Source organism: Lonchura striata, chromosome Z (assembly GCF_050655825.1).
Source record: "Lonchura striata isolate lonStrDom1 chromosome Z, ASM5065582v1, whole genome shotgun sequence".
Taxonomy (NCBI): domain Eukaryota; kingdom Metazoa; phylum Chordata; class Aves; order Passeriformes; family Estrildidae; genus Lonchura; species Lonchura striata.
Genome location: NC_140740.1, coordinates 42,685,415 through 42,712,958, shown reverse-complemented (window position 1 = coordinate 42,712,958; position 27,544 = coordinate 42,685,415). Strand labels below are relative to the sequence as shown.

The 27,544-nt window shown below is 37.3% G+C and overlaps 1 protein-coding gene across 4 annotated transcripts in view; it reads left to right on the top strand.

Annotated features, from left to right (window-relative positions):
- The first annotated feature begins 1,253 nt into the window (after positions 1–1,253).
- Positions 1,254–27,544, top strand: part of PIK3C3 (phosphatidylinositol 3-kinase catalytic subunit type 3) — a 64,722-nt gene continuing 38,431 nt past the window's right edge. Inside the window, exons 1-16 of one of the 4 annotated variants that reach the window (XM_077790059.2) lie at positions 1,254–1,395; positions 3,465–3,653; positions 4,150–4,293; positions 6,568–6,697; positions 10,507–10,593; positions 12,608–12,703; positions 16,961–17,032; positions 17,465–17,554; positions 18,126–18,230; positions 18,681–18,773; positions 18,960–19,145; positions 20,562–20,716; positions 21,941–22,028; positions 23,236–23,303; positions 26,320–26,425; positions 27,314–27,430. In XM_077790059.2, coding sequence (XP_077646185.1) covers positions 1,328–1,395; positions 3,465–3,653; positions 4,150–4,293; positions 6,568–6,697; positions 10,507–10,593; positions 12,608–12,703; positions 16,961–17,032; positions 17,465–17,554; positions 18,126–18,230; positions 18,681–18,773; positions 18,960–19,145; positions 20,562–20,716; positions 21,941–22,028; positions 23,236–23,303; positions 26,320–26,425; positions 27,314–27,430 — 1,794 coding nt within the window. In that variant the 5' untranslated portion in view covers positions 1,254–1,327. Of the gene's footprint in view, positions 1,400–3,464; positions 3,654–4,149; positions 4,294–6,567; positions 6,698–10,506; positions 10,594–12,607; positions 12,704–16,960; positions 17,033–17,464; positions 17,555–18,125; positions 18,231–18,680; positions 18,774–18,959; positions 19,146–20,561; positions 20,717–21,940; positions 22,029–23,235; positions 23,304–26,319; positions 26,426–27,313; positions 27,431–27,544 lie in introns of all 4 variants that reach the window. The other 3 variants (XM_085567450.1, XM_021538922.4, XM_085567451.1) reach the window with 3 other exon arrangements.

The following is a 27,544-nucleotide window of genomic DNA, read 5'->3' as shown; positions in this document are numbered from 1 at the left end:
GGAATACTTTCTGGTGATAGCACCTGAGGGGGGAAAAAAGTGGTAAGGTGGTAAAGTCCTTCTCTTCAAAGAAGAGTTGCTTTCCTACTTTGGCCTCTGCCCTTCCAGCTGCTGACTTGCACAAGAAGAGGACTAGCTAAGACATCCTTCCATGTCCACCTGTTAACCCTGTCCTCCTGTGAAAATGGAAGAGAAAACATTGTTTCCAGGTGACAATTACACTTTTTTTTTCAGTCTGAGCTGTGCTGTGGGAGAGCACCTGTCTGGGTGCTTCCTCAGGACCAGAAGTGTTTTAAAGTACAGTGAGCTAGAGCAAAATAGCACTTGTTATACTTTCGTTCCTGCAGTTCTGAGAAGTTCAGCGGTTGTGGTGGATCATAAAACACAAGATTTCTGTTTGTCAGTGCTGGCTGCTTTGCCTACACAGAGAGAGTAAGTGTAGGGTAATAGTAACTATATGCACATAGTATCTGTATTTTTGTCACTTAAAGGTGCTAACAATCTGTATTAATTCTCAAAACACTAATTCTTTTTTTTAAGTCATATATTATTTTACAATATTTAAATTGTGGGTAGTTTCTGGCTGTCTGTGCCAGATGTAGGATCATCGTGTGACCCCTGCCCTGGGCAAGACCCTTTACTTGAGCTGAGATTATTTAACTTTTATGAAAACTACTTAATTAATCATAATGGGGGGCTTTGCTGGAAAGGTTATTAACTCTGAACTTCTATGTATAAATAATGGCATAGTTGGATGAAGCTCTGAGCTCTGGGGGAGCCCTGGTCTAGGGGGAAGAACCCTGGTCTAGAGGAAGGTGTCCCTGCCCATGGTGGGAGGTTGGAAATAGGGAGCTTTAAGTTCACTTCCAAGCCAAACTAAGGGTCCAAAGGAGGCCATGAGGATCGTGAAAGGTCTGGAAGCCTTAGGCACAGTAGCAACGTCACTTGGTTTGTTAGGCCTGGAGGAGACTGAGGGGACTACCGTGTAGTTGGGGCATCCTGTGCAGGGCTAGGAACTGGACTCGATGATCCTCGTCGATCCCTTCAGGATACTCTGTGATTCTGTGAGGCTGTTGCCGCGCTGCATCCCCCTCCAGGCGGCACAAACCCCACCTCGCCGCCGCGGCCGCGGCCGCCCTCTCAGCGCCGGGCGGCGCGGGGGAGAGGGGCGGCGCGGGCCGGCGGCCATTTTGGTCAAGGGCCGGCACCGCGCCTTCCTCCCTTACTCAAGATGGCGGCGGCAGCGCATGCCCGGAGCGCGGCCGGAGAGGCCGCTGCTGCTGCCCGCGGGCGCTGAGGGGGCGGGCGGGGAGCAGCGGCGGCGGCCATGGGCGAGACCGAGAGGCTTTATTATGTGTACAGCTGCGACCTGGACATCAACGTGCAGCTGAAGATGTGAGTGAGCGGCGTTGGGGCTCAGAGGGAAGCGGTGGCTGCCGCCCTGGGGGGTGCCGGGCCGGCCGCCCCTCGGCGCGCTGGTGCCGCTGCCCGGCGGTGCCCGGGCAGTGCCGCTCAGCTGCGGACCCGGCCAGCGGCCCGGCCCGCGGGGAGGCGGCAGGACGGGGCGGGCGAGGGGCCCGGCTGGAGCTGCGCTGCGAGCGCGGGTCAGACGTGCCGTGTCCTCAGGTGCTCTAAGGCAGCGACTGTCAGTGCAGGCTCCCGTGGCCTCTCACCTGTCAGAGAATCACAGATGGGTTTGTGTTACAAGGGACCTTTAAAGCATATCCTGTTACACCCCCTGTCATGGACAGGGACGCGTTCCACTCTCCCAGGTTGGTCCCAGCCCCGTCCAGCCTGACCTTTGATGCTCCCAAGGATGGGGCAGCCACAACTGCTCTGTGCAACCTGTGCCAGGGCATCACCACCGTCACAATAAAGAATTAGTTTCTAATTAGTCTAAATCTACTCTGTCTGAAGCCATCTCCCCTGCCCTGGCACTACATTCTTCTGTAAATAGTCTAGCCTGTTCTTTCCTGTAAGTTCCCTTCAGGATTTGGAGGGCCACCCCTGTGTCGCAGGTCACTCCTGAGTGTTAAGGGAAGGAGATAAACTGGTGATGCTCTTGCTGCTTGTTTCCATGGTCCTGTGAAAGTGTGGTGGTCTTAGTAGGATGTGTTAATGTAGCAAGATCCAGGTACTGCAGCATGTAAATATATTCCTGCATGAGCACGTAGCAGCACTTTTGTTGAAGCTGGAGTTTCCACACAGTGATGTAATTTTTGGTTTGTTTTTTAAAGTTACTTTTCTTCATCACAGCAGTGAGAAGTTTGAGGAGTAGGAGAGATGTGGCTGACTCTCAAATGTAGTGTACCCAATGGTGGAATATTCAAGTATCTTGCACTTTTTTTGGCAAACTAACTTGGTGAAACTTGTTAAGGGTTGTTTAATTTCTGAACAGGTGATGATAGTGGAAGGAGTGGAACCGCTCATGACAAGGGCTGGAACTGGATGATCTTTAAGATCCCTGCCAGCCCACACTGTTCTGTGTCATCAGGAGTCAGATTTGTGTGGCCTCTTTGATAATTCATTCCACCAAAGAAAATTAAAGCTAGCAGGTTTTTTTGGTTTTTTTTGGTTTTAGCACATAGAAGTGTATGTCACTCACATAGAAGTGTATGTCACTCTTAGAATGTGCAGTGCCACTTCCGTACAAGTAACTTGTTTATTTACTCTGAAATGGTTTTGTGGAAACAAGTAAGTTTTTGTTTGGTGGAGGACTGATCTTACATGTTTTCCCATCACCATCATCTCAGTTTTTGTTTTGTTTTAACTTGTGAATCCACAGACAGATATCTAATGTGCATGTGCATATCTAATGTGCATGACTGTTTTAATTATGGTATAGCTGAAGTCTGAGAAATTCCATCAATTCCTCTTAACAGTAACATTGTGCAAAGTGCTGCAAAGCTTTAACCAAATTTTATTTGAAATGGACTTTTTTTTTTTTTTTTGTGGATTTGAGAGATGCTTGACTTACAAAACCAGTCATACATTTCATAGTCTGAAAAATTTACTTACCATAGTTGTTTTGGGTTTTATTTTTCCAGTAGTGTTTGGAGTACATGTAATCTCATGTTTGTTTTGTCTATTTTAATAATAGCAGTGTATGTCTTCTCATTTATTGTTGCCCTACTTAAGGTCTGTATGAGAATCCACTGGTTGTACTAGAAGTTACCTCAGTTTAAAAGACAAACAAGTAATTCTTGCTTTCCCTGCTCTTCCCCTCACCCCTGCCTAAAACAGTACTGCAATACATTCCATGTTTGCTCAGCATTTCACATCCTGAGTTCCTCTCTGGTGTTTGGATTTCACTACAAGCAGTAATGCAAACTGAGAATAGCCTCAATGCTCAGTAATCTAAATATAAGCCATGGAAAGGCAATAGGATTTCTACTACGAAAAGAGTAAGTTACAATTTACATATGTTTTCTTCTTTTCCTCCTCCTCTGCCCTTTCCCCCTTAGAGGAAGTCTGGAAGGGAAAAGGGAGCAGAAAAGCTACAAAGCTCTCCTAGAAGATCCAATGCTGAAGTTCTCGGGACTGTACCAAGAGACTTGCTCTGACTTGTATGTAACTTGTCAGGTGTTCGCAGAGGGGAAGCCGCTTGCTCTTCCAATTAGAACTTCCTACAAGGCTTTTAGCACTAGATGGAAGTAAGTGCCTTGCGTTTTATTTCATACTCTTCTTAGTTAGTGGGGCATCAAGTATTTGTTCCTGTCAGAAAGATTTGTTTTCTGTCATCTTCTACAAAGTGGCTTATGTTTCTTCAAGTGTCCATATGGTTAGGGTATATATCCAGCCAGCACAAAAGCAACCTTTTTGTGTAAGGGGTAAGTGATAAAATGTTACTTGTGTGCCTGGCCATGTAATCCTACTTTATGTAACTTCTGGGGCTGGAATGATACATTTTAATGCTGTTCACTGGCGGCCTGATCCTTGCTACTCAATCATCAAGGTGGAATATTTTTGTTTTGTTCTGTAGCCTTTTAGTCATGCTCCAGACATGTGTTAGAATGGTTAAAGCCCCCAGGAAAATAGTACATTTGCCCTGGGAAGTTTTTATTCTGAGGAAAATCTGGGTTGTGTAAACTAATAGAGAGTAACTTGAATTGTAAGGCTTTATGACTGATAAATAGTGTTTCCCTGCAGCTGGAACGAGTGGCTGAAACTGCCTGTGAAGTATCCAGACTTGCCTCGAAATGCTCAGGTGGCTCTGACCATCTGGGATGTGTATGGACCTGGTAAAGCTGTTCCTGTGGGAGGAACAACGGTCTCACTCTTCGGAAAATATGGGTATACTGCTTTCTCTTCTCTGGTACACATTTAAAGCTCACCTGTGAATAGTAATCTAGGATAGGTTGTGAGAGATAAGTTTTTAATATTTTCTAAACTAGGTTAACAGTTCCATGTTTGAAAAATCAGACACAAAGATGATTTGCTCCTGATTATTCCTGAGTCTAATTTCACATTTGCTACAGTGCTGTATAAGAGAAGTCTTCTGTATAACATCTTTTTTATTTTTTTTAATGATCTGCAAACTTGGATTTTAAGATGGCAAGTGCTGAAATCACTTCACCTCTACAGCCTGGTACTGCCTGGATAGCAGTAGTGATTACTTTAAAAAAATTAATTGGCTTGCAATTAGACTGTGAATGCCCTGTTATTGATAGGGAGTAAAATGTCACTCAGTAAATCAGCACTTTTCAAAGTTAATATGCTATGATCTTATAGAAGATATGTTCAGTAAATTTGTGGATAGTATGACTAAGGTGGGAAGGATTACAATAATAATCTGTGAGGTGAACAATACCCCAGAAGAATCTTATCTAAGTGCAAAGGAGACTGAAAAAACAGGTTGTGGTCTAAGGAGGATTAAGAGGCATAGGTACTTTTTTGTAATTGATTGTTATCACATACAGAGTGGGGAGTAGCTGCCCAGGGAAAGAGAGGAACAGACTTGTAGTTTACAGTGAATCTTAAATTTTGTGTGTTTCAGCATCATGGTGCCCGTATAAAATGTGTGAACAACATTGACTACATAAATAGTTTACAAGTATGTGCATAGGAGACATTTCCGTACCCATTTCTTTTCTTGTCCTTTTCCACTCAGATGGTGTGTATTCCGTTCTTTCTAACCAGCTTCTGTCAAATTTCAGACTGCTGGGAGTCTGTATCATTGAATGTCTAGCAAATAGGTGTGATGGAGGAAGTGTTAATGCCTAGTCAGGCTGAAAAAAAGAATGTAGGAATATTTTTCTAGTATGTATATACTGCTGGAAAAAGGGAGAAATAGCCTGTTTTGTTTTGCTAGTGGATGAGAAGTAATAAGGTTAGACTGAAGTGCAGGAAAAGTTTAGATTATCATTAGGAAAGCTGTTCTAATGGTGCTTGAATGCACGAAGTGACTGTAGAGAGAAGTTGTATCCCTCTCATTGAAGATACGGCTTTAACGAAAAAGGATGACATTGCCTTAAGGCAAAAAATTGAACCTGATCAATTGGACTGTGCCCCAAAGACTGCTGGTAGCTATAAAAGCATTAAAGCACAGTACCTGGAAAAAGATAAAAATAATATAAGTCTTACTTCCAGCATGTGGAACTTGAATGAAGTAGATTGAGAGAAACCAACAAAAAATTTTGAATTTTGTAGTTTTTAAAAGAAAACCCTAGTAATAATACTTCATGAAGTGATGTATAAATTAAAAGTCAGATGGTCTTTCTAATTGTTGTTTCTCAGTTTTAATGGTTCACTTTTAAAAATGTTCCTGTTGGTTGTATTTACCTGAAGTTTTTAGAGTTAAGTGATCACCTGTTATTTACAAAGGTAATGAACACACTTGATTTCTTGGGGCATTTTTTATGGGTGGATCCGCACAAATGTGCAAGGTAAGCAGGGTTTTGCAGAGAAAAGATGTGGTCAGTTACCCTGAAAAGTTCTGTTCATTCCACACTTTCAATTATAAATTCAGTTTCAGACACTGGTGGAGAAAGTGGTATGTGGCGAGTTGTGGCATTCTTTTTCTTGGTGTGTTTTTTGGGTTTTTTTTGGGTTGGGTTTTTTTTTGTTTTGTTTTGTTTGTTTTTTTTTTAATTATTTGGCAGCTCAGAAGGCTGCTTTATAGCCATTGACCTTCAAATGCAACTTAGGTCGTATTTTAGTTGATTTTTTTCATAGTGGCAGATGTGGGGTTACTTGTTACAATTTGCAAGTCAAGAGGAATACAATACTTTCTGCTTCATTACAAATAATGAAACAATGAAAGTTGAGCTTTCTCCTCAGTTTGTGTTTGTACCACCCCACTGACTTTGGGATTTACCCATTTTTCTTCCACTTGCCAGGTAAGTTACCTCTGACTTCACAATTTTCTTCTAAACTCCATGTGCCAGTAAAATAAAGGTTGTAGAGAACACAAGGTGCAAGGCACTTATACAGTAGAGTTAAATTATGCAATTTTGTAGCTTTGGCAAAGGAAGCAACTTCATTTTCTTGCAGCTGCTGCTCAACTTTGATTCCTGACAGCTGTATTATTTTGAATTTACTGAAGTGATTCTGCATTTTTCCATGCAGTATGTTTCGACAAGGAATGCATGACTTGAAAGTCTGGCCCAATGTAGAAGCTGATGGCTCCGAGCCCACCAAAACACCTGGGAGAACCAGCAGTACAGTCTCTGAAGATCAAATGAGCCGCTTGGCAAAGGTAATGGAATAGCAAGTAACCTTTAAAATGTATGTGACAGGCATGCACTTCACTGGAGAGAAATGAAGACAGCTCCCAGTGCTGTTTTCTCACATGATAGCTCTCTTCATTTGGTTATTTAGGTTTTTCACAGGATTTATACAAAGGAGTAAAGCAGATCATATGTAATTGCTTCTGAAGTGTTTTTTTTTTTAAATCTTTCTTTTACACATAACATTCTGTTGGAAGAACCTAAGAGCTAAATTTTTTGTAAAGAATGAAAGTATGAATATGCCTTGAAGATGCTTAAAGCCAAAATTCTATCAGGTTTAAAAGCCTCTCCTAACAGTGACTTGTGAGGACAGTCAGGTTTCTTTCAGAAGGCATCCATTGTCTTTGAGGCTGTCTGGTGTAGTGTTCAGAAGTGTGTCATACCTGTACATTAGAAAGAACTTGAATAGGACTGCAGAAATTAACCCAAATTTCATTAATTTAAGCTCACGAATATGTATATTAGTATTTTTGCCTGCAAGTTTTGATGGCAGAGTATATTCTCGCCATCAAAACTACTGCAATTGGTCAGAGTGTGTTAGTTACTGGGCTGTTTTACTAGATGATCTCTGACTATTCAGGTAAGCTTACCCCAAGCTTTCCAGACTGCTCCAGTATGCTTATTCAGTGAGTTTCTTTTTAATCTTGGTCTCCCAGTTTTATGGAGACCTTTGTGGGACTCCCAATGAAAGATAGAACCATTTTCTCATCTATAGATTTATGACAGTGGTAAACTAACTTTCATTTAAGGGGTCTCTGTTTTATTAGTATAGTTTGTACCGAATTTATAATGGAAAGCTCATTAAAGCCAGTGGTGGCCCATTTCTTAATCATAGTAGAATAACTGCCCTCTGGCCTAAGGAATCTCTGTAGAGAGGCAATAAATACCAAGTCTTATTTCCAATTCATGACACGGTTATATGATGGATGCCATGGGTTTCTGAGAAAGGCTTAGAGAGTGTAGGCCATGCCTTTCATGTTAGTTCTGTTGTACAGACATTACCATTCACTCTCTCTAGCTCAAAAAGCACAAATAAAATAGAGTACTTCAGTCTTAAAATAGCTCATTCTGTTTTAGCCTGTTGTTTTGGCATTTGGAAGATGATGACCCACAGCCTCTGAGGAATACGAGGAAATTCTTCACATCCTATCTGAGAGTTGTAGTTAATGGCTAATAGAAAGCTAATAACATCATTGCCCCCATTCTTCTGAAAGCTGTTTTGGGAGATGGCAATTTCTGAAAGAGGAGTGTTTTCACTGATATTTTGTGGTCCATTTTATAAAACCATTTTTCATCAGATGCTTGGGAAATTAGGGTTTTTGGGTAGTGTGTCTATGGGAGCTTTCATTTGCATAGCTGTTTACATAGCAGAGGAGGTTCTTGTGATGTGTCACTCCTAAGTAGCCATTGTTCAAACATAATCTGCTTCAGTTCTTCTGTAATTTATTCATCAGTTTCTGAATGCCTTCTCATGCTACTCTGTGTGAAGGTATATTTAAATATAGGTAAAAGGACTAGGACTTAGGTACATACATGGCAAGTTTGTGTGGGTTTTGTTGTTCTTGGTTTGGGTTTTTTTCTGTTCATTGAACATATTTGCCCAGTATTATGCTATTGATTGATATCTGGTACCAGAGCCCAAACTAGAATCTTCCAGATAACGGGTGACTTTGGAGAAGAGCTTATGAAGGGTCTTTTCTCCATCTAAAAGATAACTCCTTTCTTGACATGCTTCTGAGCTTGTCTGCATGTTTTTTGTTATTGTCACATTGAATTTTTTATGAAACCAGTGACTAGGTGGTCAAGGAATTTTACCTTACCTTACATAACAGATACTGTGGCAAGTCTCCCCTTTCATGTTGAGGTGCTGTATGGTTGTGCTCTCACAAAACATGTGAATGTTGCTAGTAAAACTGCTACTGATGAAAAATAAAAACATGGTGTTGCATTCTAGAGGCATTACGAATGCAGATTTTTTGTGTACTGAGGAATACTAATGGGAAGAGTATTTTAGCATCACCAACATGAATGATATCAAAAGGTTTTTCCCATGAATTGTGTGTTAATTTATTCTACTTAAAGTACTCTTAAGTTCTTTTTGATCCATTCATTTCCCTCACACTTTCTGCTGGCTAAATGAAATTAGATAATAATAATGTTTAGATACTATCTAAAGGGATACATCTTACTTAGTAGCAAATGGCGAATGTGCCTTTCTCTGAGAGGGATACTAGCTTCTCTCTTATTTTAAACTGTAAATATTAGTTAAATACAACAGTTCTTCATGTGTATTTATATGCTGACAGATCTTCCAGGTCTTGTATGCAAGACCTAATTAATTGCTGTATTACAACTTTTTTCCTCCATAAGGAAGGTTTAAAGGTTTATAATATTAATAATTTTCTTCTGAAACACACAAAATAACTTCATTTTTTTTTATTCTCTAGTGCAGTAAATAAAAAATGAATTAAGAATTTGTGAACAAGTTTTCTCCTCCAAGACTTTGATTACAGAAACTTTAGCCCAACATTCTGTAAGATACCAGTTTAGTGAGGATTTGAGAGAGAATAATGAATCAGTAAAATTGGTGCAAACTCTTCACTTCTCTATCTTCATAGTGACTTTTATTTTTAGTGTCTCTCTAGTGTTGAGCTATGGAAGGTCTAGTGCACATATCTGACAGATTGTGCAACCTGGACATCTACCTGTGTATCCCTAGACTTAAATCTTCTGTGTTGTTTTTCTGTACTAATACCATCTCCAGTTCTACATGGAAGCAGCAGACTGCTGTTCTCCTGCATCCAGTACCTTCATTCCTGCTGTCCTAGGTCTTTGTATTGCCTGTCCCTTAGGGCAAGAAGTGACAGTTGGTGCCACTGTATAGCCTGTTCACATCCAGATGCTCATGGGTGGGCTGGCTGACCACAGAACAAAGTTAATGAAATCATGGTTGCAACCTTTCCCTTAATAACAATAATTTTGAGGGGTCTCTTTGCTAGCCATTTTCTAGACAGATACTAATTTCTTTGAGAGATGAAGTAACTTCACATTTTCTAGTCCCTCTGCATCTCTTGCATTCTGCAATAATTATTGAATTTTTTGAAGAACACTTGTTATTTCTTAGCAGCTGAAAAGGCAGTCTTCATATTTGTGTGGTCTTCTGCTGGATGTTTCATCAAAAATTGTGTTGGTGTATCTAAAACTACAAGCAGTATGCTCTCGTCTTGTCTTCCATTCTTAAGGAGTACTTTAAACAACTTTCTTGCTATTGCTACAGCAGTTTAGAGACATAGGAATAAAACTTGAGCTGGTTATTAGATGACTAAAAGAGAGAGCAAGTTGTCTATGACTTACTCTGAGATCTTCAGTTGACCCAGTTATAATGCCAGTGATACTTTCTTTTTGTTTGGCTTGGTGAGTTTCACTATATGAAACATAGTAATACAAAAAAATGGGATATCTTTTTTACGTGACTTTAGTTAAGAAGCAAGTTCCTGGCTTTGCTGTGTTTAAAATGCAAAGGTGAAGTGTTTGGATAATTATTAGTGTCTTTGCTGAGATTGATATTTTAGATAGTAGACTTATTTTTAGGGTATGGTTTGGCTGTTTACAAGGTGTGTACTATGTTACCATGTGTATGCTATCCAAGGTGAATACAGTCTTTTCAGTTCCTTTATTTTTTTAATCGCATTTCGTATTAGTATCTCTGTTATAACTTTGGTGTTCTTTTTCTTGCTCTGAGCAATTTAAATGCTGTCATTGTTGTTTTTTCATGCAGCTCACCAAGTCTCATCGGCAGGGTCACATGGTGAAAGTGGATTGGCTGGACAGACTCACCTTTAGAGAAATAGAAATGATCAATGAGGTGAGTCATTGTAGGGTCAGGTTTGGAATTTTGGGGGTTTTATCATGCTAATATAAATCTTTGCTTCTTTAAGAGACTTAGCTCTTAACTGCTTGGTTTTATTTCCTTCAATTGCCAGTGCAAATGGTAAAGGAAAAAGTAATTATTTGGAAGCTTAAAGTTGGATTTACTTCAGCAATAATCAGGATTGCAGAATAGATTGGTTTGGAAAGGACCTTTAAAGACCATCTAGTCCAACCCCTCTGCAATAAGCAGGGATATCTTCAATTGGATCATGATACTCTGGGCCCTTTCCAGGCTGACCTTGAATGTTTTTGGAGATGAGGTTTCTACCATCTCTCTGGACAACCTATGCTGCAGCCTCAGCACTCTCACAGTAAAGTATTCTAACTCCGTGCCCTTTTCTAAAGTCCCTCTCCAGCTCTCCTGCAGGTCTCCTTTATGCACTGGAAGGGCCTCTAAAGCCCTCCTCCAGGCTGAACAACCCCAGTTCTTCCAGCCTGTCTCAAAAGCAGAGGTACCTTTTTGCTTTTACCCCTGGGGCATCTTAGTGGCCTCCTGGACTCCCTCCATCAGGTCCACATATTTTTTGTCTTGAGGTGGATGCAGCTCTGCAGGTGAGGTCTCACAGTGCAGAGGGGCAGAGTCCCCTCCTGTGACCTGCTGCCCACCTTTCTGAGGAGCAGCTCAGCACAGAGGTGGTTTTGGGACAACCAAGTGCACAAGGTAGCTTATGTCCAGCATTTCATCCACGGTGCATAGCTGTCTTAGCTGTTTTCAGCTTCAAGTGAACTTGATCACAGAAAACAGGCTTTATTAATAATTTGGAGCAGCTGGGAACAAACACTTTTAGGCATGAGTAACTTACCTGTAGGATTTTAGGTTGTGATGGGGAGCTTCTTAGACATTTGACCTGTTCCTTGGCTTCAGACCTGTTAAATTTTATTTTTTTAACTTTGGATGCAGAAAAAAAGACATTTGTAATTTTGAACAAATATTTAAAAAAAATAAAATAATCTAGTAGTTTAATTTTTAAATGAAATTTTAACCCTTATTGATCAAAATCAGCTCAAACTGTTACATTTGTTATATTCATCTTGCACCAAAGAACTCTGTTTTTTCTTTGCCCTGAGATTTTTTTTCTCTTATTGGTAACTAGAGCTTTGGAAATCAGATTGTTTTTTTAACTAAAATCTGTGGTTATATAAGCCCCCTATAAATATTTCAGTGTTTTTTAGAAATTAGCCTATCATCTTTTTTATCCCATTTTTTCCTTTAGTTTTTTCTCCGTCACTGACAGTACAGTGGAATAAAAGTTTTTAGAACTGTGCTTTAAACAGAGAACCACTCTATCTATGATGGAAGGGCAAGCTATTATGAATGCATTAAGTGAACTGAAATTACTCAGTATTAAACTTTTTTCTTTTTTCTGACCCAGATTTTAAAGTTCTGGGCACTTTTTATAGGTAAAGCATTTAAAAAATGAACATGTGAGCAAATCTTCCACTGAAGATGAATAAGCTGCAAATCTAATCTTGTAGTTCAAGTTTATTCTGTTTTATGGTGTTGTTGTCTGTTTATTATTTTTATGGTCTTGGTTTTAAGAAATGATTGTTTTTTCTCAATATTCTGTTTTTTAATTTGATGTGCATAATTATAGGTAATGATTTCAACAAAAAAAGCAAACAGCAACTACCCACTGGTCATCTGATTATTCTGCCTTGCATTTTTTTATACCTTTAACTCACAGCTGGAAGCTGCTGATAAAACAGGTTTTCATCTGTTAAATGTGATGTATCATGAAGTGGGAATGTGAAGTAGTAAGAATGTCAGGAAGGAGGTGATATGGTCTCAAGTAGTTCTATGAAATGATTAACTAAATAATTACTGCAATAGCTGATAACCTAATTAATTAGTTACAGCACAAAGGAAGTAGGGTAATTGGTGTACTGAGAATGCTGAAGATTGATGTCCTGCAAAAAATGATACACATCTGTGGTGGCTCTTTCCTCAGAGGGAAAAACGAAGCTCCAATTTTATGTACCTGATGATTGAATTCCGTTGCGTCAAGTGCGATGATAAAGAATATGGAATAGTTTACTATGAAAAGGTATGTACCCTGCAGGCTTTATGGTTGTCTTTAAAAAGCAGCATATGTACCTAAAATGAATGGGTTTTTCTGCTGAGATGAAATATTCTGCTGCAGTAGAGCAGCAGACAGCTGTCAGTGGCAACTGTTTATGCATATACAAATCAAATAGTATAGATGCAACATGATTGCAGATGTCAGTCATTTGTGTAATAGAGCTCAAGATTACAGAATTTAACAAGTGTGAGTGATTAAAAACTTTCTGATTTGTATTTCCTTCAATCATCCAGCAGTACTTTCCAAGTGTATGTATGTAAAATTATGACTTAGATCCAGAGGATATATACCTGTATTGAGTGGTAACTTTATAGAAGATGAGTTATTAAAATTTTGCACAGAAGCTCTGCTGGTGAACATTTTCTGTAAAATGAACAAATATAGAAGTTTAGTCTTCAATACTGAAAATGCTCTGGAGTAATTAAGTAAAAGACTTCTAGATTGGAATGTCTTGCATCTTTCCTTGCTGTTTATTAAACAGATATGCAGACTAATGCCTTCAGTATTTTTCTAAAGTCAAAATTTAATTGGATGAAGCATTGACAGTGAGCTTACCAGATATCAGTGTGGTATTGGAAGGCATTATCACTCTATGTATTCTGGAAAGACCCACTGAGATGGAAAAAACAGTGTATCCACAATCTGATTTCAAATAAAATTGTCTCTTAGATTTTTCATTGTGTTTAGATTCCTAAGAAGTCAGAAAGTTACTGAATAGTGCAGCTTTATTGGAAAGAGATAGAAGGTAGGAAAAAAAAACAAAACTAGTGCTTTTGAGACCAGAGGCACTAACTTTAAGCAGCATTTATTCTGAGACTTTTGAAAGACTTAATTCATTACACAAATTTTTAACATAATGGAAAATGGATTATGAGTATTTTGGTGTATATGGCTATTACTGGTTGGTCTGGCCCAAAAGAGCTATGATCTAACTTAAAATTCTTGAATAAGGCATTGAAAAATACAGTAATAAATAGCAAAAAGCAGGATTAGGAAAAAAAAAGAGAAAACAGGTCAGAATCTGCTTCAACTATTTGATATAGTGCAAGTTAAGACTTGGAGTTTTTTAGCCTTCAGGAGTATTTTCTGAGGGCAGTGTTCATTTGGAGATTTCTGGTGGGTTTTATGGTGGGGGATGGTTGGTTTGATTTTCTTTTTGTTCTTTTTGTGACTTTTTCTTTTACTTTAGTTTCTTGGTGAATTTTGGTAAAATGGATGAAAGTGGGTCTTATGCAGGTGTCTAGGTTAGCTGTTTAGCATATCTTTTTGGGGACTGTAATTGACAGTAAGACCTCTCCACACGTTTCAGATCTTATTGCCTTTAGAATAGGTTTTCTCACAGTGCTTCTGTACACTTATCCTAGAACTAGCAAATTATAGAGGACTGTGCTGTTGCAAAACTATCTTGTGTTACAAATCACAATGTAACCTACAATGTGTCAGATTTCCCCATGAACATAACATTATTTACTTCTGTGGAAATAAAGGAAATACTTGTCTGGAGAGCATAACAGAATATGATCAAAATATTGAAATTTTTTTACTAACAGGTAGCTCTTTACATGAGAACATGCTATACCTTTCACAGGTACAAACATTTGAGGATGTGACATTGTGTCCTCTTGGCTCTTTTCTTTTTATAAATGAACTTGTTGTTCCTAAAAATGACTTCTCTCCGTTACATCCAGCAACCTGCCATTATAGATGAATTATTCCTGATTTGCACACATGACTTCTTGTTTTTCCATCATAGTGGTTTTATAGATGTGCACGATGCAGGAAAGAAGATTCAGACTCCAAGCATGTATCTTTCTTTTAACAGATGTTTCTGAAGCATATTAAAAGTGCATGGAGCAGAATACCTATGTATTGGCTGCTCATGTGGAAATAAAGTAATTGAATATGTAATAGTACATGTTAGAGCTGTAACTAACTGCAGTTTCAAGGATTTGTTGTTACAAAGTAGCTTTCCAACAAGTTCTTGACCCTTTTCTGACAGCAGTAGAAAATGGTACATAAATTAATGCCTGTTTTCTCAGTTTTGTCATGCTTCCAATTACAGTCTGCAGTCTGTGTATTGGGCATCACCAATCCAGTGCACCAAGCATAATGAAAGAAGGTTCTGTTGTCACCTGCCTGTGACCGATAGTCAAAGTGGAGATTACTTGTCACAGTTTTGTTGATATATTTGTTTTCAAGTGTTTAGGAAGAACTAGCCTGTTCAACAGCGATTGATAGGATTTGGGGTTCTTTGACTCAAAATTCAGTTACAATGAAGGGAGGTGGCAGTGTCTCTTTTCATGTTCTGTGTTAACTTCATTTAAATACAGTGCTCGAGACGTGAGGAATAGGGTCTGCTAGCAGTGAAAGCATCACTTTTGATTCTCCATTTAGGTAGAAGTTCTGTGTAACTCACCAACATAACACCAGCATTTATCACTAATGTATTTTTGTGCAGGTTTCAAGTGAAACATGTCACATTTTGGGTAAATGATTGCACCGCTGCATCCAGTTTATTAAAAAAGATAAATAAATTTGATTATCAGATATCTTTTCATGGATTTAATAAACTTAAAGTAGAAATAGAAGAAGTAGTGTCTACACCACTGGTTGTCTGTCTTTTTTTTTTTTTTGAAGAGATGTTGTTTCACATTGGTGTTACTTTAAATGGTGTTTTGGTTAAAAAATAAATAGAACCTCCTTATTTATTTATGCTATGAAATTGATTTTCAAGCAAGTATAGAGGAATGTTGCTTGTTCAGAAAATTTTGCAAATTCTGTGGACTGTCTTAAATGGACTCTAATATAAAGTCACACACACTGATCTTATTGTAGTGAAATATCTTCAGAGCTCTGTAACACAGCAGTTTAAAGCAGGTCAGTGCTGTTTGGTATTGATGTTGCTTTTGTTTCCTGGTGGCAAAATAGCAGGCTCTGCCTGTGCTAGGAAGTGTTGCAGGCAAGAGGAGCAGATTCACTGAGGGAAGAGGCTGCTGAAGGCCCAGTGTCTGCACCCTGTTCTTGTGCTCTGGTCTGTCTGTTATCACATCCCATGTGGTTGTTGGCAGTTAGAAGATGTTGGGGATTTCTGAGATTTCCATGATGTGAACTAAAGGTGTCTATATGGGCATGACCATCAAAGGCACTTCAAAAGGATACCCTTGGCCAAATTCAAGTGCTAATTTAGACACTGGTTTGGTTTAGTAAGTTTGTATGGTCAGGGTTGTGGCACTGTACATGTTGCTCTCAAGGTATAATGGAGAATTACAGAGGGGTAGTTAAACAGTTGACTTCGTCCACAGGACAGGTAATGTCATTGTACCATCTTGAGTATTTCATTAAACAATCTGTTTCAAAATTCTTGCTCCTGACACCATAACTTGTCCCATGAATTCTTGGAAAAACTTGATTTCATGGCTGGTTTTGGTTGAGCTTCAGGCTTTGTTCTGTCATGCAGTATAACCCTGGGAATGGCTTTCCTGGCACTTGAACTGATTAGCTAGAACTTGTCAGCTTCACTCTGCAGCATGATCTGACTACATTCAAAGAGTTTAAAATAAGCAGTCATTTTCATGACTCTTTTGAAAGGTTCCAAAAAGAGTTGCCAGCAATGAGTGCACAAATAATTCTTTTAACATTAGTCTTGGAAAAAAAACTCCTTAACCTTCATTTATAAACATTTTGACATGACACACTGTAGGGCTTTGCACTTTTTTTGTTTGTTTGTTTTGTAAGTAAGCAAATTTTAGACAATAGTGAATTTTTAATGTTTGACATAGACTTCTAATTGTGGGGTAAATGTTCCACTTTTACCAGTCTGAAAACTTTTGTTTTTCAGTTAATATGTCTGATTTCTGCAACATGGTGATTTTTTTCTAGAAAACTGTGGGTTTTGTAGAAATACAGAGTCTGATTTTGTTTCTCTTCATGCTTCTAGAGGACGCATGACAATGGTGGCAAATTTCTCCACTCATCTGTGTGCATAATAGTAGTGAGCTGTCAAACTGTGTCTCCTCTGGTGAACTTCAGCTGTCTTGCCAAATCATTTTTCATCTGGGAAAAAGACAAGAAAAATAATTTGTTTATTTTATTTTTTCCCCTTAAAAGTGTTGGCAGTTGAATCATTCTTCTACTGTACTAGAGTTCATAATGCATGAATATGATACATTGTTTCCCTAAAACTTGAGATGTTTAATATGCCTCCAACTTTTTGTCATTCAGGATGGTGATGAGTCATCTCCAGTTTTAACAAGTCCTGAAATTGTTAAGATTCCAGATCCTCAGATGTCTATGGTAAGCATGCTACATCTGGTGCCACCTGTATTACAGAGTTACTGTTGAACTTTTCATAAATGTAGATGAAAGCTTGCCATCTTAAATATTTTAAAATTCCAGTGACAAGATATATTTAACCAGTTGAGAAATATCAGGAGGTTTGAATTTTGTATTTTTTTTTTTCTATTTCTGCTGCTTCTAGATTAAAATACAAGTATTGATTTAATGCTTATGTTCACCTCCTCCTTTCCATGCACAATGTGCTTGCTTCTGAGGTGTGAGAAAGCAGAGGAAGGGGGATTGTTGGTAAAAGAGGTCAGAGGGTGGGAAGATAAGATGGAGCTGAAGAAGAGGAATGCAGAATTTAGAGACTGGTGCAATAACTCTTGGTCACTTCCTCTGTTAAATTATTTTCTCCCTACACTCTCTTGTATGTTGTTTGTCATGTAGACAGTGCCTAAGTACAGTTCTAGAAAAGATTTCCATTATTGTGGATGCCAATTCAGTGGGACTGGTATTGGCAGCTTTGGGAACCTTAATGTAAGTGGGCTTGTACTGGCAACACTGTTTGAGCACTGTGTAATCTAACACTGCAATAGCAAGTCTGACAATGCTGGAAACTGCCTTGGCTGCTGAAAACTTGTTGGCACTGTGGCTCCTATTGTGGCTCCTACTGTTGCTAACATGGTATTAACAGTGGGACCAGTTTTTGAGATGTTTTTTCTTGCATACAAAGCTTTATGCTGCAAACATCATCCTAAAGAAAATGTTTATGAAGTGTCTAGTACGTTTGAGTGCTGTCAATCATGGATGTGTTGACTGAAATGCTTACATTTTGCAGCAATTCACTGAAAGGCAAGGTAGGGTTTGTTAATGCTAAGTCATAAACTGAAACAGACCATCAAAACTCCCAACAGCCCTCCATATATTAAAGGAGGGTTTTTTTTTTGTAAAATAAGCAAACAAAAAAAGCCAGAAGTTTCAGATTTGAATTTTCATTTCCATGCATTTTTCAAGAGACTGACGAGTCTTCTCTGGATGGTTTTGTTTCAATAATAATTTTCTCTGAAATTTAGTATTTATAAATACTGACTTAACCCTCTGTGTTTAGGAGAACTTAGTAGAGAGCAAACATCACAAACTTGCTCGAAGTTTAAGAAGTGGACCTTCTGATCATGACCTGAAGCCTAATGCAACTACACGAGACCAGCTTAATGTAAGTCAGTCATATGATGACTAAGTTCAATTTTAGTAGGTAGGTTGGTAATCATATATGGTAACAGCTTAAGGAAAATACAGTTAATTTCAGTTTATAGAAAATCATTAATTAAATGTTTCAGAGTATTTAGATAGAAGAGCCCAACTCAGAAAGGAATACAAGGTGCTTGTTTTTTTTTTTTTTAACCATTTAGAGGGGTTAAGAATGTGTATGTTGTGTATGTCATGTCATTAAAGCAACTGTGTTTGCCTGCACTGTCAAATCAATCTACTTGTTACTGAGAAGCATCACCATGATCCCATAGCTTTGTGTTGTTGGAAAGCTTTTTTTTTTTCCCTAGCTATTATTGTGTTGTCAGTGTTGTGCTTTCTCACAGTATACTTTGTTAACTTGTTGATTATGCCTGTTCATGTTTTTAAACTCACTTTCTGACTATGTTTCAAATAGATCATAGTGAGTTATCCACCAACAAAGCAACTAACGTATGAGGAACAGGATTTGGTGTGGAAATTCAGATATTACCTTACTCATCAGGAGAAGGTGAGTTGAGTTGTTAAATGGTTTGGGCTGGAAGGGATCTTGTCACTTAGATCAGTAAGCTTTTCCAGGTCTGTGCTTATGTAAATATAATCTGAATCTAGTTCTTCCTTTGTGTGAGACATTAATTTTTAAAATAATTTCCTTTTTCTAGCTTTCTACTGATGAATTGTCCAATCTCCTATTTAGGCCTTGACAAAGTTCCTGAAGTGTGTCAACTGGGATCTACCACAGGAGGCAAAGCAAGCACTGGAGCTGCTGGGCAAATGGAAGCCCATGGATGTGGAAGACTCTCTGGAGCTTCTGTCATCTCACTTTACCAACCCAACGGTGCGGCGCTATGCTGTTGCCAGGCTTCAGCAGGCTGATGATGAGGTATTCACTGGTCTGTTGGTACATGAAAAAGTCAGCTGGTCTCAGGACTTTTCATCTCATTGAGTCCTTGAAATGTTTGCTACTTCTTATGACATTTTTGTGAATATTGGTGGAAAACAAAAGATGATTCACTGTGTTGCTATTTATTGTAAGGTATTTGGGGAGCAGTGTTTGCATTGTTAAGTGTCACACATTGATAATTGTCTTAGTATGAACTGCCACTAGTAGCTGGTTTTGTTAAACAAGGTAAAACAGCAGTACACACTCACCAAAAACCAGTGATAAATTTTGAGTGTCAACTTGTGGAAGTGCTCTGATCTTAAATAGTCAATAAAAGGATTTTCAGCACATCCATCTGTTGAACTCAGTATATAATCATACTCTTTTGCTGAAGAAAATGAGTAGAAGATTGTCTGTGGAAATGAGGTCTTTGTAATTGTATACTGATTAGAATGTGATGAGCTGTGATTATGAATAGAACTACTTAAAAGAATCTAATATGTTAAATATCAATGATTTATATATTTTATTTATGTTGTATATTTTTTAATTTTTTATGTTTTTATATTTTTTATTATTATATTTTTATTTTTTATGTTTTTATGTTTATTTTTTATGTTTTATATTTTTTTATGATTTATATATTATATATTTTATTTTGACAGTTAAAAAAAAAGCAAACCCAGCTTTGCATGTATTACCATAACTTTTGAATCTTTGGCAATCAATAGAGTTTAAAATAAGGACCATAAGTATATCATATTTTTTCAAGCCTACTTTAATAGCCTAGGTCATACTGCTTTGACATTAAAAATGTACCTTTTGCAAAGTACTAGAAGGTAAGTAAACAGAAGAAGTTGAAGAGTAAATGCAACAAGATTATTTTAAACAGCAAGTGGTTAAAAATCTGTTCTTTAATCTAAAACAGATTTGATATGTGTTTTTTTCCGTTAGATCCCCAGCTACACAAAGGATAAAAAAAATAGTCCATAAGAGAAGAGAGATTCTCCATTCTTGATACTATAGTCCAAATTAAGCTTGAATTTTTGGTTTTCTTCTTTTGAGACACAAATTGAAAGCTTTATTCAGTGAATGCTGGAAGCAATTAGGGCAGCTTAACTAAACAGAATTTAAACATAGTAATTACACTTGCATATTCACTAAATTAGCACTTACTATCTTTGAGTAACAAAGAATAGTAGAATGATAATTCAGTATCATTTGGGAGTCAAAATGCGTCCAACTCCAGTGTTGCTATGGTATATTGCTTGTTTAGGGGTACTTCAGTTTCTGTGTTATTAGCGGTCACTAAATCCTGATGAAGTTTATCTGTAAATTAGAATTTTGTAAACAGAAGGAGTTCTAGTTTGCTTTGACTGACACCCTTATTTCTGTTGGATTTTTTTCCTCCATAAGGATTTGCTGATGTACCTGCTACAGTTAGTCCAAGCATTGAAATATGAAAATTTTGATGACATTAAGAATGGCCTGGAGCCTAGCAAGAGGGACAGTCAAGGTTCCATGTCGGAAACTATGACAACATCTGGATCTAATGCTCCAGAAATAGACAGGTAAGAAGCTTAGACTTCAGCAGAAATGCAGAAACATGTAGTATTCTAAGACATCAAATTGTTTATTTTTTTAGGGGAGCTTTGTATAATCTTCATGCTATTTTATAATTTGAACATTAAAAAAATCCAAGAATCAAAGCAAACCTAACAAATAGTGAGCATTCATGAAATGTGTCCTGATTGCACATAGTTTACAGAGCAAACAATGTTAAAGTTATGGCTTTTGCTCTTACTACACAAAAGGAAGAAAACTTCTGTAGAGCAGCAAAAACACTGCTGTTGCTTCCTTCTGTATTTGCAAAAGTTAAGATGTCTTCACTGAAGTTATATGAGGTTCCACTTCCCACTTTCATCACAGAATGTGGATCTAAAAGTCCAATCAATTTGAAGTGAAAAGAAATTTCATCCTTTTATGAAAGAAAGTGTAAGGGGAGACTTGAGGAAGCATACTTATATTTCAGGAATCCAAAAGAAAGACTGAGTTAGCTAATAAAATATTAAGCAAAGTGCAAACAAACTTGGTAACCAAAGTCGTCTGTGAACATTTGTTACAGAATTCCAGTATTTTCAGTCTTAAGCTTCTAATGACTTGTAACACGCGGATGTATTTTTTGTATTACAGTTCTACAGCTTTTCATTGTCTTCCTGCAAAGCCATAAAAGTGGGTGTTGTGGGAAGGGTGGTGTATTTTGAGGCTGCAATGATACTTAGATCTTAGGAGAGCTATTTAATTACTTCTTTTCAGCTAAATTTGCCATCTGAAAACTTTGCCTTGCAAATAAGCGTTTGTCTAGTCTGTGTAGTTGCATTCCAAAGACTAGTGCTTGCAGGTGTTGTGTATTAGGAGTTTCATCTTAGAACATTTGAGAAAGCTCCTGAAAATGCAGATTTGTTGAATTCCTATCTATGTCTGCTTATTTTGAATGAAAGATGTAAGAAAATCAAAGTTTAAGTGAATGTCCTTCACAAGCATAAACTGTATAGCTCTCTAGGCGCAGATTTTTGCTGTTTTCAGGAACTGCAGCTGTCAAAGTTGCTGTTCATGCAGTTTGTTCTGAAACAGGGTTGAGATGCTACCTTCAAAGAAAGGTAGCAAAGAAACTCTCCCAGTTTTCTGAATTTATTATGCTGTGGAAGTGAAATTCATTGTGATTTCCATGCATGTTCCCTGGCCTCTAAGCAAGAACTTTGAATCATACCAATTGCATGCTTTCCTTTGTGTAGTTCCCAGATTATGAGTCCTATTCCACCTGTTTCCTCTCCACCTCTTACTTCTAAGACAAAAGAGCTTGCAGAAAATGAAAACCTTGATGTAAGTCGCACAATTTACTTTGTATTTATTGTACTTTTCTAGTGACCTGGTACTGTTTCTTGCCTTTGTGTGTAAATATTTGTATCCTTCTGGTGAATCTTACTGAATATTTAAAGTGCCCAAAGAATACAGATTTAAAGTAAATGCTAAGAAAATAGCAATAGCTTAACTGATTTTTTTTTTTTACAGGATGTCTCTTTATGTCCATGATCACAGTATACAAAGCTGGGGGACTGGAAATTGAAATTAAAGTATTCTTCTGTAAAGGAGAAAATTATTATATGATAGCAAAGGCTATCACATATTGATTAGACACTGAAAACTGCATGTGTTCAAGGTGTTCTATAACAGTCTTTTAATAGAAAACAGTTACCCAAATATTTCAGTCTCTGCAATCTGTTCTTTCTATAGCTTTAGTCTTTGTCATGTTATCTTTTTTTGAGCCTAAGTGAGACATTATGTTGATTTACTTCTGCTAAAGACATTCAGTTTATGCCAGAAGTAGAGGTGTAGAAGGGAAAGATAGAAGGTAAAGACATTTTGAAGGAATCTGATTTTAATCTGATATGCAGATTAATTGGTCTTTGAACTAATGATCCATTCCCTGTTGCAAATTGTCTTGAGTCTTACTACTGCATAGAAAATAAGCCTCAAATTGAGTATATCAGTAAAGATACGTGGATTTCTTACTACCTGGACTATTAAATCTGAAAGAAGCAGCTAAATGCTGTATATCTTATACAAATTTGTTTTCTTTGTATGTAGAACATCTTCAAGATTGTTAGATGCTCTGCATACAAAACAGAGTGGGAAATCTCTTTGGGAGTTGAATGCTACAGCATTTCCAGCAAGATGCAATTGCATAGGAAGAAAGAGTAACGTATTATAAGTAAAAATTACATTAAAGGTTTATTTTTGGAGAATATCATGTGCTTCTTATAGTTGGTAAATACATTATTGGAGTAGTGGACCTTTAACTTTCAGTAGTGTTGCTGGATTTAAAGGAATATTTAAATTATTGTGATTTTAATATTAAGTGGGATTGGATTCAGATTTTAGAAGGAAATATATCTCTCACAGCTCTTATGTTTAAAACTCAGTGTTTTTCCTTAACTTTGTCACTCTCTCAGATCTCAGATGCTTAGATTTTGCTTAGATGTCTTTGTAATTTTTTTTTTTTTTTTTGCTCTTCTTAAATCCCTTCCAGCAAGACCTTTGCACTTTCTTGATATCACGGGCATGCAAAAATTCCACATTGGCAAACTACTTGTACTGGTATGTTATGTTAGAAACTTTTTCTTTATACTATACCAATATGTAATTGAAATCAAACTATAATGTCCAGAAGGATGCTCACCAAAATATGACCTGTCATGAGAGCTCCAGAATCTCAGTTTTTCTAAGGGTAAAGTAGTAGATTTAAAACATAATACTATGCATAGTAATTTATAAACAGAGCTTATAAAATGCAGTAATATGCATTGTTGTTAGACAAAATAAGGTGATGTCTAGAACATTATACACAATGTCACAAAAGGCAGCCTAACTATGTTAAAAGTTGTCATTCAAGTTATTTATGGTGTTGGGGAGGAGATTAAGTTCACCTTTGCTCTGCTTTGCTCTGTGTGTGGTTGTAATTTTTTGTGCTTACAATGTTTGACAGTGTTGGCTGGAGTACTGAAGTTATACACTTAAATATCAATCAAAGGTTTGTGTTATGAAGATTCATAAAGCATTTTTTGTTGTTGTTTTAACCTAATTTTAATTTTATTCCATTTATGGTTATGAGCACAAACAAAATGTCACTGCAGATGCGTGCAATCTTAAGGGGGAACTTCAGTGGTAAATATTAGTTCATCTATACCGTAGAAAGGTAGGATTGCTTAGTTTAGGGTCTTGTCTTAGCTCAGTGTATTAAGAGTAAAATTAGATGTCTAAAGTAGTAATCTGCAAGCCTTCTGAACAAGCATTTGCATGTAGGAATTTTCTCACTTGAAGCAAGCTCAGATGAGTAGAGCTGTACTGTGGAAGTGCGAATCTATGTGTGTATTAGTGTGCAAACTTTGCATATGCACAACACTCACAGCTATTTACTTGCATATATTCATGTATTTTAAAAGGAAGATCTTAGATGCCTTTTACATAGCTAAACCTAAGTCGTATGATTGTCATTTGTAACCTTTGTAGTTGCATCAAAACACTAAAAATACTAATGCATATGATCATATTTCAGTGTGCTAAGAGCATTAACTACAGATAAGCTGTGAACTGGGAACTAAGTGTGATATATGATGTAAAACATAGCAAACTGTTTTTATAAAATTCTTGCAAGTAACTTGTGAACTATGCTGAGAGATTTCATTTATAACTTTCTAAGTTTTATTGTGTAATTATTTTTAGTAGATTGAATTTTAGGATACTCAATTGAATGTCTTATGTACATTTGCAAGGAGTAGGTACTTCTATTGCAGTGGCCAAAGATAATGTTTGGCTTCATTAGAAATTACTATTAAGTATAAATTATTAAAATAATTGCAGTCTGAATTGGTGTGGGTAGAAACCAAGTGCTTGACCTAATCAAATGTTCTTCATTAAGATATTGGTAGCTTAATTTACTTCTATCAGCTTGATCCATTTCAGCAGCATCTCGGACATTACGCTACACAAAGTTCAGGCATCCATAACTCTGTGAAGTTTTTAATTTATGACTTAAAAAAAAAATAAATTTAACAAAACAAATAAGAAATATTCCACCAAGCCAAAAACCCTACTCAATTTATTCTTTGTTTTCTTTCTAGACATCTCAATTTCTCAGTGACAAAATACAAATGTTGCAGCCACTCTATGAGCTGATGTAGCCATAAATCCTCGTGGCTGCTGATCAATTGTATGTTTCAACTATCCAGACACAGTATGCAACCAAAATAATCAATGGAAAAAGTACAATAACCCTTGAAAATTAAACCTTCTGTTCAGTCACTTGTCATTGTAAAGCTATCTTGTCCTTTAATAGTGGCCTCAGAAGTCAGTGATACTACTTTTTCTGTCTCCTCTTTGGAGATATGAGACACCTACCCAAGTGTGAAGCATTACTCTTACTCCTTGTTTCAAGATAGCTTTGAGAAACTGTCCAGGGATTTTAACAAATGAAGATGAAAATAGCACGTTTCAATTCATTACTTCCCCTTTTCCTTCAGGTTTATGTGCAGATTTTGGACTTACTTTTATACACACATTTGTGAGAGAACAGTCTGTAATGCTGTATTAGCAAGGCCCCAGGAAGAATCTTTTGTTAGAGGTTTCATTGGGATTGTATACATGGAATAAGTTACATATGCGTTATTCTACTGGATGTAATATGTTGTGTATTTATAAATAAGACTGCTCAAATCTGATCAGCTGCAAATGACAGACCTCTAGTCTTGTCTCACAGTTATTCTCTTGTGAAGAGACTCTGCACAAGTATGTAAGGAAGGTGTAATTCTTGCTGACATGTATTGTCCAAGAAACTGTCTTGAATTAGTCACTTCTGAATCCAAATGCAGTGTTTGAAAATTTACTGATATGCTAATTTCTTTCTTTTTTTAATAGTATTTGTTATATGTTTTTACTTTCTTATGGTTTTATTGCATGTTTTTGCTGAGTAGTACATTGACCAACAGAAAGAAGACATGTATGTAGCTTTCAGTGAATAGCTACTTTTTTCCTGTCAGTGCTCCAAGTAGAAATTTAGTTAAAAGCATTCCAAATGACTGCTTTGTATAAAAATAAATTTTCAGTGTAAGTATTCCAGATTGTATTATTAGGATTTGTATCCAATTCATAGTTTAGAAGTGGAAACTCTGGCATGTAGACTCTGCAAAGCTGCTGTAGGACCAATACCTTTCATTCCACCATTTCTAATGCTAAAACAGGGAGCAGGTAGGAAGAGATTCTCCTTGAATAACAAGGTGCTCTTGAATAACAAGTTTGCAGCCACTAAGTTATGTAGCAGGTGGTATCACAGTGGAACACATGCTCAGTTTTACTTCTTGGCTGGTGTGTTCATATGATTTGGACTTCAGGTGTATCCTCTTTGAGTCATGATGCTATCAAACACTTTGATAGACTCTCCTGATCCAAATGGAGCTGGGGACGATGCAATTTTAAGAGTTCAGCTGTTGGTTGAGCTAAAGAACTCAAAGATTATATTAATTTTTAGTTCCAGGTCTGTAATACAGGGCTCCTATGTTTCTCTCAAATTGTGTAGCTCCAAGAGTATGGTATAACTCAGGTTGTTTTTATGCTGCAGGTATGTAATAGTGGAGTGTGAAGACCAAGATACTCAGCAGAGGGACCCAAAGACTCATGAAATGTACTTAAACGTGATGAGAAGATTCAGTCAGGCTTTGCTGAAGGTAATGCCTCTGTGTAAAGAAGTCCATAACCGTTTGGAATAGTCCTTCCTTAAGAAGTTTCTCGTGTCTAAGAGGATGTGTTGGGGTGTTTTGTGTATGTATGTCACATGCATTGAAATTTTATAAAAGCTTCCAGTTCTGCTTGAATTTTGAGTTTGTAGTAAGCCGAAGAAACTGTGAAGAAGGAAAAGGATATATATTGATAAGTCTTTCTTCTCTTTTGTTTTTGTTCCTGTTAGTAACATACTGATTCTAGAACACTCTGCCTTACACTAAATCTAAAATGTTCTAAAAGCCTTGTGAAGTCAATGTAATTTATTTATTGTAAACTCTTGTCCTTGAGGTGAAAGTGGACAGACTGATCTGGAACTCTGAAACAGCACTTGCTGTTCTGTGTGTCAGCAGCAGAGGGTACTGGAGCTGCGGGGAAAAAAAAAAAACAAACTAAAACAGCCGAAAAAACATCTGTGAATTGGAAGTTTTACTGTATAGCAGATTTGCAGTCTTTACAGATTTTCATGTATCTCACACTTAATATTATTTCCAGTTTTAGGGGAGTTACTTGAATCTGACTCTTGTGCTTTATAAGAGTATTTCACAGTTATCCATACTAACTTATTTTGGCTGTGTGAATTGGTTTGTCATGCATGACTGTTCACCACTGAAATTGTTGAAGCAAATTGAAGTGCAGTGTTAGGTCAGATAATTGATTGCCAGCTACAGTGACTGTGATTGTGTTTTACAGAAAATACCTTTTGAATTGATGGGAAATTGATCATTATTCACTTAACCTCTTAAAAGCCCAAAGGTCTAAGAAAAAAAGGAATGATTTCTAGATAAAATAATTACAGAACAAGAAATTAATTCTGTTTCTTTTCATTCTCTTAGGGTGATAAGTCTGTCAGAGTTATGCGCTCACTTTTGGCAGCCCAGCAGACATTTGTAGATCGGTTGGTTCATGTAATGAAGGCAGTGCAGCGTGAAAGTGGGAATCGTAAGAAAAAGGTAACTAAAGGATTGGAAAGCCTGTCTGTGGCTTAAATTTGACAACGGGTAGGAATGTTGGCCTTTCATTAAAGTTCTTAGCGCTTAGGTCTGTAACAGATGTCCATCCTTCCG